The sequence below is a fragment of the Camelina sativa genome, chromosome 7 (genome assembly GCF_000633955.1).
Source record: "Camelina sativa cultivar DH55 chromosome 7, Cs, whole genome shotgun sequence".
Taxonomy (NCBI): domain Eukaryota; kingdom Viridiplantae; phylum Streptophyta; class Magnoliopsida; order Brassicales; family Brassicaceae; genus Camelina; species Camelina sativa.
In genome coordinates, this window is record NC_025691.1 from 22,884,902 (window position 1) to 22,894,785 (window position 9,884).

General features: G+C 35.0%; 5 protein-coding genes across 8 annotated transcripts in view; 3 read left to right on the top strand and 2 right to left on the bottom strand.

Moving 5' to 3' along the window:
* LOC104702059 (thaumatin-like protein) overlaps window positions 1–401 on the top strand; it is a 6,169-nt gene extending 5,768 nt beyond the window's left edge. Inside the window, exon 4 of the mRNA XM_010417871.2 lies at window positions 4–401. Coding sequence (XP_010416173.1) covers window positions 4–225 — 222 coding nt within the window. The 3' untranslated portion in view covers window positions 226–401. The remainder of the gene's footprint in view (window positions 1–3) is intronic.
* LOC104702060 (probable calcium-binding protein CML26) lies at window positions 2,013–2,771 on the top strand. Its single transcript, XM_010417872.2, has one exon. It carries the CDS (start codon window positions 2,073–2,075, stop codon window positions 2,559–2,561), a length of 489 nt encoding a protein of 162 aa, XP_010416174.1. The 5' UTR covers window positions 2,013–2,072; the 3' UTR covers window positions 2,562–2,771.
* Window positions 4,977–6,204, top strand: LOC104702061 (ras-related protein RABA6a-like). Its single transcript, XM_010417873.2, has 2 exons — window positions 4,977–5,356; window positions 5,636–6,204. The coding sequence occupies exons 1-2, from the start codon at window positions 5,136–5,138 to the stop codon at window positions 6,111–6,113; spliced, it is 699 nt and encodes a 232-aa protein (XP_010416175.1). The 5' UTR covers window positions 4,977–5,135; the 3' UTR covers window positions 6,114–6,204.
* LOC104702063 lies at window positions 6,285–8,249 on the bottom strand. Of its 4 annotated transcripts, none has more exons than XM_010417876.1 (10): window positions 8,097–8,249; window positions 7,947–8,016; window positions 7,786–7,853; window positions 7,635–7,696; window positions 7,477–7,558; window positions 7,141–7,374; window positions 6,911–7,039; window positions 6,774–6,835; window positions 6,582–6,687; window positions 6,285–6,475 (listed from the first exon to the last, which is right to left on the bottom strand). In XM_010417876.1, exons 1-10 carry the CDS (start codon window positions 8,145–8,147, stop codon window positions 6,437–6,439), a joined length of 903 nt encoding a protein of 300 aa, XP_010416178.1. In that variant the 5' UTR covers window positions 8,148–8,249; the 3' UTR covers window positions 6,285–6,436. The 4 variants fall into 4 exon arrangements, with proteins under 4 accessions (XP_010416178.1, XP_010416177.1, XP_010416179.1 ...); XM_010417875.1 differs by having other exon boundaries at window positions 6,285–6,479; XM_010417877.2 differs by having other exon boundaries at window positions 6,571–6,687; window positions 8,097–8,248.
* LOC104702062 (peptidyl-prolyl cis-trans isomerase FKBP17-3, chloroplastic-like) lies at window positions 8,322–9,791 on the bottom strand. The gene is made up of 3 exons (XM_010417874.2): window positions 9,386–9,791; window positions 9,246–9,287; window positions 8,322–8,822 (listed from the first exon to the last, which is right to left on the bottom strand). Exons 1-3 carry the CDS (start codon window positions 9,682–9,684, stop codon window positions 8,456–8,458), a joined length of 708 nt encoding a protein of 235 aa, XP_010416176.1. The 5' UTR covers window positions 9,685–9,791; the 3' UTR covers window positions 8,322–8,455.

Below are 9,884 nucleotides of genomic sequence, written 5' to 3' on the forward strand. Positions count from 1 at the left end.
CAGGTAGTAGCCTGTAAAAGCGCGTGCTCTGCCTTTAACTCACCACGCTACTGTTGTACCGGCTTGTTCGGTAACCCACAGTCATGCAAGCCTACGGCTTACTCTAAGATCTTCAAGGTAGCTTGCCCAAAGGCCTACTCATACGCCTACGATGACCCAACCAGCATTGCTACGTGTTCTAAAGCTAACTACGTCGTCACTTTTTGCCCTCACCACGGCCGTTGATTGAAATCTCACTTTTAAATTATTTTATATGATTTGTTTAGTATGTACGAGGTTCTAGTGAGAGTTACCGAGACCTTTGTTCTTTCGCTTAATGTTCTCACTCGTTCGATGATCTTTATTAGATTTCATGCATTTGTGATATGCGTTTAATAAAATTAAGTGATGTCTTGGACCTCGGTTTAAAAGTAAATTAAACAAAAACCGGATTACAAAGGACGAATCTAATTCGGGTTAATTTGTTTTGTTTTACTATACCTGTAAAGTGTAAACAGTATTAAACCCGAATAGACCCTTCAACAAACTTACTTTGAAAAATAATCTAATTTAAATCAAAACATATATATATATATATATATATTTCCATGCCATTTTAGACGAAAATCTCTCACCTATTAAAAACATCTCCCAAATTAAGGAATCGAGACTGGACACGCTCAAGCAAAAACCCATGCATGGTAGATTTATTAAATATAATTGAATTACCAACGTGAAGCAAACAATAAAAACTCAAACGCAATTGGGAATTACTTACAACCACGCACATATAAATATATATGGAGCCTTTTACAATCAACAAGACCAAAATAAATAAATAAACGAAAATGGCCTCGAGTTTTTGGGGAGATGTATTAAAGTGGGTAATACCGGCTGGGTATTTGATAGTTGGATTTACCCTTCTGTCGATAATCGGACTTGGTATTTTCGGGAATGTGAGATCGGTAAAATTAGCTGCTTCCAAAGATACGAAATTTTATTTTATTGCCGATGTTGTTAATGTATGGGATGGTGCCATTGGCACCGTATTTTTTCTCATCCTCACCATATTTTTTCTCATCCTCGCCTTTCTTTGCTTCAGTTATGTATTTCTTAGACTATCCTCATCAGTAAAAAAAATCGACAGAGTTTCTTAAAAACAAAATAAATTAATATTTTAATTGTTTGATTATATTTAATTTTTTAAAGAAAGTTGAACCAATGAGGATAGTCTAATAATGCAAGAAACGTTTCAAATGTTTCTTGATGAAAAAATGTTTCTCTCCTCGCTCATAACTTTTCATTACTTTTTGATTTTTTTTATTGTAAAAGTTTCTAATAAGAAACACCAATTAGGATAGTCTTAGGCTTCGGCATATTTTGACTCCTACCCCCGCTTAATCTCGATTTACCATTTTTATTAACACATGTATACAGTATATACTACACAGGGACTTAATTATAACTAAGCTAAAATCTATATTTTACAACACAAACAAAATCTGCATGAAAGAAGGAAATGTACATTGGTAATTCATGTTTATGATTTCTTATTTAGTTTTTGTACATAGTAATTTGTATAAATATTCAAAATTATTTCCAGAAAATGTTCATATAAATATCAGATGATGATAGTTATGGTTTCAATAAATAATATCGTAACTATCAAAATCGTTCGCAATAATATTATTCAGATATGTCACATTCATATTTGCTCTCCCCCCAAATATCTTAAACGGGGAATGTCTTTACCTCCCACTTGCATGTATAGCTTCAGATTCCCCATAGAGGCACACGCACTAACTAAGAACATATACCTTATAATTTGATACGCACTATGTAATAATCAAATAGAGCACACTACTACTATACTAAATTACACAACTATATATATAGGAAAAAACTAAATATTGAAAAATTAAAAATAGAAATAAATATATTTAGTTAATGAAAAGAAAGCCATGAAGGGTAGCCATACAAAAGGCATCATCAAGCATCGTTCAAAAAAAAAAGGCATCAACCTAAAGCTTAATCATCACAAAACTCTATAAAAACGTCAAGATCACAATTCCAACAATTCACAAAACACAAAAATGACGAACACCACCAACAAATCCACAACACCATCAACCGACATGGAGCTCAAGAAGGTCTTCGACCAGTTCGACTCCAACGGCGACGGGAAGATCTCTGTATCAGAGCTCGGGAACGTTTTCAAATCCATGGGAACGTCGTACACGGAGGAGGAGCTCAGCCGTGTTCTAGACGACATCGACATCGATCGCGACGGTTACATCAACAAAGAAGAGTTCGCCGCCATATGCCGATCGTCCTCCTCCGCGGCAGAGATCCGTGAAGCTTTTGATCTATATGATCAGAACAAGAACGGTTTGATTTCGTCATCTGAGATCCATAAGGTTCTCAACCGTCTTGGTATGTCTTGCTCTGTTGAAGACTGTGAGAGGATGATCGGGCATGTTGATGCTGATGGTGATGGTAATGTTAACTTTGAGGAGTTTCAGAAAATGATGAGTTCGCCTGAGCTCGTGAAAGGATCATCCGCGAACGCTAGTTCTGCTTAGGGTGAAGAAGATATACGAACATATGCAAGTACTTTTTTTTTAGGTTTAACAACAAAAGTTGATTCGATTCTCTTCCTAATATATATGGACGATGATGATGATGAGTTTGTTCCTGCAACTATATGATTACTCTATATGGATTATGCATTTTCTCGGTATTGCTATTAAAGATTTTAATCAAGTTCTTTGATCCGAGATTTTTGGTTCTTTAATCGGTTTCGGGTCTCTCGGCTGAACCGATTGGTGGAATTTTAATTTTGTATCAGTTCATAATATTTTGATCAGTTTTTAAGTTTTAACAATATCCAAACCAAAGCAAACCAACTTTATTTTTCGGTTAGTTTGATCCGGACTAAGCCGAAAATCGCAGGCATGTAATGTTTCGTATGACTGTTTTACTGGTGGAACTGGTCAACAAAGACGCTATTTGTGTGGAGAAATACATGTTCAACCAGTTATTTTGGAATGTGATTCTTCTTCTTGTGTGGCATGAAAAATGGGAATCTGATTCGGTTCGGAATATATACGGTCACAAATCTCACCAGCTGGATTCACTTTTAACACATAGGGCTTTTAAGGGCCCAGGTTTTAAGCCCAATGAGAATTCTATTTACCTTTTTTAGTCAGTCCGACTAAACGGCCTGAGAGCTTCTTTTTTTTCTTGTCAAAGTTCCTATAGTTATTTTCATTATTGCATCAAAAAATGAACCCATCTCTACAAGCTACAACACTTTTTTTCCTATCTGTTTGAAAGTCAAAATGAATAAAATTATAAAGGATGAACCGACTCAATTATTTATCTCGCAAATAATAGTATTAGTTAGTTATTACCTGAGACTGAGAGAGAGTATTGTTAATCAATGGAAGCATCGAGCATAACGTTTCATACTTCTTTTAATGGTAAAACTTAACATCTCACCATTGAAATTGCTTATTATGATTACCTTGCCCCTTCCATTTCATTTTATTTAACTTCACGTCATTTAGTTCACCATGTAGCTGCCAGCCAGGGTTATATATACTGATTAATTACTAATGCAACGACATTGATTTCTTTTGATTAGAAAAATCAGTGGATCATATTTTTAAAATACCATTAATCATAAATATTCATTTTTATTACGTAAGATAAAAATATGAAACTCGGATTCTTTTTTGATATCTGATAAGTGTAGTTATCACGTAAATTTTACAGTAACAAAACAATAATTCGTGTCAAATAACAATTGGTATAAAGAAGAACAACTTTGAAAGCGTGTGAACTTAGGTGAAAAATGTCAAAGAGAAAAGGAAATAGGTAGGTATGATTGGTTATTGAACATCATGATATCTAATCTGATAGTATTTGATTATTTTCTAATCAACACAACAAAATTACACATTTTAAGGGAAAATAAAAGTAGCAGACGGCTCTCGTTGGGAGAGATTTTAAAGACTTTAAAATTAATTTAAGTTTTAAAAACCAAAATTTTACCAATCATACTTTCATTGCTTTATTATTTATAAAAGCCTTGAAAGTCTAACTGTCCATTTTTTTTGTTTGTACATACAAATTTTTAAAACCAGAAATGTGAGATTTTTTTTGCTGTTAAAACATAAATAAAAAAATCTGTAGTTTTTTTTTTCTCTTTCTTATTTTCTATGAGGATTGAAATAATAATAAAGCTCTCCACAAGTTTATATATATATTTTACATATTTTATTTTTATAAAATAATTATTCTTATTTTTTTTTCTTTTTTTTAAGTTCCATTTCAATAATAATTATTTTTGTTTTTATTATCATCATTAACATCATCATTTCAATATTTTTAATAATAAAGGTAACAGTTACAGTTTTAAAGTGTTTGTTACCAATCAAATTTTAACAGTTAAAATTTGTACAGTCAAAGCATCTACAGCCAAATTCTCTACAACTAAAATTTTAAAATTAAAGTTTTTACAGCTATAAGTAACAGTCGTTATCAATCCGGGCTGTAATAATAATATTTCGGAATGTTTTCACCTTTTTTTTTTTTTGAACAATGATAAAAGGAAGACAACGTTATCATTATGTTGTAATCCATGATTTCACATGCCAACAAACAGCTGCACTCTCTACCAAAAAAAAAAAACAGCTGCACTTATGGTTGTGATTATGAATCCTCCTCTCTTATTAATCTTAAAACCTAATCAACATATATATCCTCGTTAAAAAAATAAATAACTAAAAATCACAACATATCCTCGTTAGATAAATAATCAGAGAGGATATGTCCACGATTCTAGTGATTCAGTTGAATTATTACATTTTCTTTGACGCTATCCTCGTTTTTTTTTTCTTTTTTTCTTTCTCCTTTTCATTCTAAATACGATCGCAATACGTAAGTAATATACTATTCTAAAAAAAAATTATAATGATTTTGAGTTTGACTATAAAAAACACTATTAATTAAATCCGATTTACAACCAAAAGCCAAATTCAGTGGAGGAACTGTCTTTTTCCTTTCTTCTTACTTCTTCTCCTTTCTCCTATTTTGTCGTAACAAATAGCGTTTGGCTTGAGAGGAACTTTAGATTTTAATTCTTGAGACAAATGGCTGAAGACTCGTACGAGGAAGAGTGCGACTACTTGTTCAAGGCTGTGCTGATCGGAGACTCAGCCGTCGGAAAATCAAACCTCTTATCAAGATTTTCCAAGGACGAGTTCCGGCTTGACTCTAAACCAACCATCGGAGTTGAGTTCGCTTACCGGAATGTCCACGTTGGAGATAAAATCATCAAGGCTCAGATTTGGGACACCGCCGGCCAAGAAAGGTATTATTTGCAAACACATCAAAGTCCCATCTAAAATCTAAATCATACAACTTGCGTACGTAAAATGAATTCTTTGTGAGCGAGCAACCATCCAAACTCACGGACCTAATTTTGCAACCTCGTGACCACACTACTCTGTTCCTTATTTTGTATCTTTTCGTTTGAGCTTTTATTTTTGACCTAATCTTTTTATATTTGGAGTTATGAAATTAATGGAATGTTAATCCTTAATTAATATTTTTAATATCTAATATGTGTTAATTTTTTTATGAGTAAAAGATTTAGAGCAATTACAAGTTCGTACTACCGAGGAGCATTAGGGGCATTACTGATTTACGACATCACAAGACGAACAACGTTCGAAAACATCAAGAAATGGCTTTTTGAGCTCAGAGACTTCTCCAATCCCGACACTGTCGTTGTCCTCGTTGGCAACAAATCTGATCTCCGACAATCTAGAGAAGTTGAAGAAGATGATGGTAAGAGTCTAGCTGAATCAGAAGGTCTTTACTTCCTTGAGACTTCGGCTTTAGAGAATGTTAACGTCGAAGAAGCGTTTCTCGTGATGATTGGACGGATACATGAGGTTGTGACGCAGAGGAACGCAGAGGAAATTAAATCCAACGGCGTCGCGACGAAGGCTCAAGTTAACGGTAATGGTACGGTCCTTCCCGTTGGTAAAGAAATTGTGAATATCCACGAAGTCACTGCTACTACTCAACCGTTAAGCTCTTCTTCCTACTGTTGTTACAAGTAAATAATTCATGTATTTTTTTTTTTGTTATTGTTTTGGAATATTTTGATGATGTTTTTATTTGCATGTATTCCTTAAAATTTTGACTTGGCCACATACATGAATTTTGAATCATATTATCAATTAAATATGAAACTCAAATAAAAAAATGAACCAATCACAACTGAGATCCGGTTCTGTCAAATATGTTTCTTCATTTAATTTGCTTCGATGCTTCAATTACACATACGCCAAGATTTGTCCAATATTTCAAACAAATTTCAGTTTCTTACAAGCAATTTTTTTACAGAATTTTATTAGAGAGTGCTTCACAAATCAGTCATCCTTTAGTTCATTCTCTTTGCCGTTCTTGGAGTCTCCTTTAACTTTCTTCCATGTAAACAAGAAAAGAGAAGCCAAACTCATCACACACAAGAGAAAGATACAAAAGAGATGAAACTCAAATTGAATAAGCACTTACTAAACAGCCACCTCTTGAGGGAGACTTCGGCTGTAAAATGGAAACTCGAAGAGAAAGATCGTCTTGCACCATCCAGGTAAGTTCCCATAAACTCCTCTCGGCAACAGAATCAGAGGACTAAAGATCGATCGAAGATAGAAACAAATTAGCTAGATTCAAGGTTTATTAAACATTATCTTTAGAACAAGTTCACATCGTTAAACCTTGTTGTCTTCTTGTAGAATCTGTAAGCTCCCGAGTTGCCATGTTTTTTGTCAGCCGATGCCTGTTCATTATATTCATATCAGCCATATGTGATTCAGAAACTGTCTAAGTAGAGAGATAGAAAACGAACGAGAACCTCGAGTAATGGTATGCCACTGACGAATAGAAGTAGCAAAGTGAGAAATAGTGGTCCGAGTATCACAAGATACTCTGCACCTTCAAGCACGGGTGATGCAGCCACAAAGATTCCCCACCACAAAAGCATCTGATGAACATATAAACCCACACAGACACACACAGTAATGAAACGATCATATCACCATTTATGCTAAAGATGAAGAACATATAATATATGAAAGTACTAACCTCACCAAAGTAGTTTGGATGTCTTGACCATTTCCACACACCAACATCACACCATTTTCCTCTGTTTTCTGGAGAGTTTTTAAAAGAGAGCTTCTGTTGATCAGCTGCAGCTTCAATCAAGAAACCAAAAACCCACATTGTCCAACCGATAACATCTGCGGGTCTAAGAGATCCTCCACCATCACTTGCATTCACAATGGTTAGAGGTAAGCTAACCGTCCAAACCCACACAGCCTACCGTGAAAGAAAACAACAACTCTAGTTTGAGATATCACAAGCATGAATTCCAATAGGGCTCTCTATAAGAGAATGAATACATAGTTATAAAAACTTTACCTGAAGAGTCCAGAAAATTATTAGTCTCACTATATTTCCACGTTGTTCATCAAATCGTCGATCTTCACCCCATTGCAAGATCCTAAAACAACAAGAGGGTTATGCTATTGATCCAGAAAGTAATATAAAGTGAGAATGATGCAGTCATTGGTAGAGACCTCATTAGAAGAAATATCCCCAAACGAAGACCCCATACCACAACTAGCAAAGTCAAGACTATCTGTGAAGAGAAAACAAAGAAACTCAAAACACCAAAACAAAATACATATGAGAAAACAGAGAGGAAATTACAAGAGTCTTGAGACTTGCCTGGCGAAAATGCCAAGTGGCTTTAAGAACAAGAGTCAATACAGCAAGTATAACAAAGTTTGTGCTTCCTGAACATACAAGGTTAATTAGTATAATGAACTCCTACGTAACAGAGAATGAAGGTAACGCAATTGGGAATAGAGGAATGAAGATGGTGGTACCAGCAAAGTCAGTGACTTGATCAAATTTGAAAAGAGCTGTGATTACGAAGAATATAAACTGGTAAACCACCTACAAATGCAGAAAAACACCAAATCAGACATAGACGAACAAAACCCAACTCGTAACTCCCACAGAACAGAGGAACTTACAGTGACAATAGCAGTGAGGGCCAGGAAATGCGAATCCAGAACTGTTCCCATTCTTATCGGAGAAAACTTCCAAAGATCAATCCTTTCGCTCGAATAGAAACAATTCGTTATCCCTTTTTATTGTTTCCTACTCAAAACGGAAATTGAGAAAAGAATAAAAAACGAAAAGTCGTCATCTTTACCAACTTGTCATTGGTATATATGGCTGAGACTACGATGAGTTTATGTGGTTGTGAACCAAACACCGTGCCGTTTATTTGGTACACTAGAAAAGTCTAATTCAAAGAATATACACGGGGAAAATACGAAGAAAGTGTGAAACTTTTATACATTATTTGGCTTCATAACCTCCCATGGACTCATACAATAGTTTGGAAACAATAAACTGTATCAACCTCGATGATATAGTCAAGTGTTGCAGACGGAGGAATCTGCAAACCCGGTCCGAATTCGACGTTTTTGCTTCCGAATCCTAAGGTAGGTGGGATGATCACTCTACGTTTACCTCCAGCTTTCATTGACCTTAGAACATACTCTATGCCTTCGCATAGTCCTTTGCTATATGGTCTTGAGTCCATTACCATCGCTAGTGACTTCTTTTTGTCTTTGCTTCCGAATGTGTCGACGAACACTTGTTCGGTTCCATGTACTTTTCCCTTTACATCAAACACTACCAAGTATCCTGAGCTTGGAGTAGCTCCACTTCCAGCTTGTAAATCATAGTACCTACACGGTTACATTTCCCAAAGACAAGAGCTTGAGTTTGTGATGAATAGAAGTAAGTTTCAGGCTCAGTAAGAGCATATACATATATAGATTCAGAATTATTCCATACCACCTCAAAAATGTTACAAGGGTTTTTCCAATATGAGATCAAAACAAGACAAAAGTCCTATGATCAAAATGAGAAAAAATTGAATTTTCAAGAGATTGAGTTTATGAATTGTGATGCATGGTAATATATACAGAGAAGTTTCAAGCTCAGCAAGATATAAGCAGAACCAGCCTCAAAAGTAGTAGGATTTCCCAAAATGACATAAAAAATAAGACAGGTCAAAGCCATAGAGAATGCTACAATACTACACTGGAAGCTCACAAACTTTTCTATTTAATGGAAACATAAATCAACACATGTACTGGGGAATGTACCTTATGCCGTTTGGTAAGATGATCTCTTCTTGTTGCTTTACTCTGCCAAATTCAGAAATTAAATAAAAACAATTCAAGTTCGTAAAGATGATAACAAAACCATTCAAATCCTTATTCTTTCACTATAAACTATGAGCAACCTTGTGGTATCTTCTTCCTGGAACACATCGAGTGGTGACTTCTTCATCTGCTCAGAGACAGCACCAAAAGCTAGAAACCCAGACCAGGTTAATCCGGCACCGATTCCGAACCGTCGCGTCACCGGAGAAGCCATCCAATCCGTCATTTTCTGCTCCTGCAATGTGACCGCCACCGCTGGTTCAAGATTCCCCTGTAAAGCAACGCTTAGAGACTGCGATGGAAGGCTCTGTTTCGGGTGTTGAGAAGGCGATACAAAACGGTGGTGAGAAGGAACCGTCGAAGTGAAGAGAGTCGTCATTTTCGAAAAAAAAATTCTTGAAAATGTTTATTCTGATTTCATATATATGAAAAAAGATAGCAACCTTATCCTATTCGTGTGATGAATGGTCAGAAACTTGAATAAGGACAGAGAGTTCATGTAAATAAACTTTGTCAACGAAGTTTTATAGTTTCAAAAATAAACGTTCTTTTTTTTTTTTTTTTTTTTTTTTTTTTTTT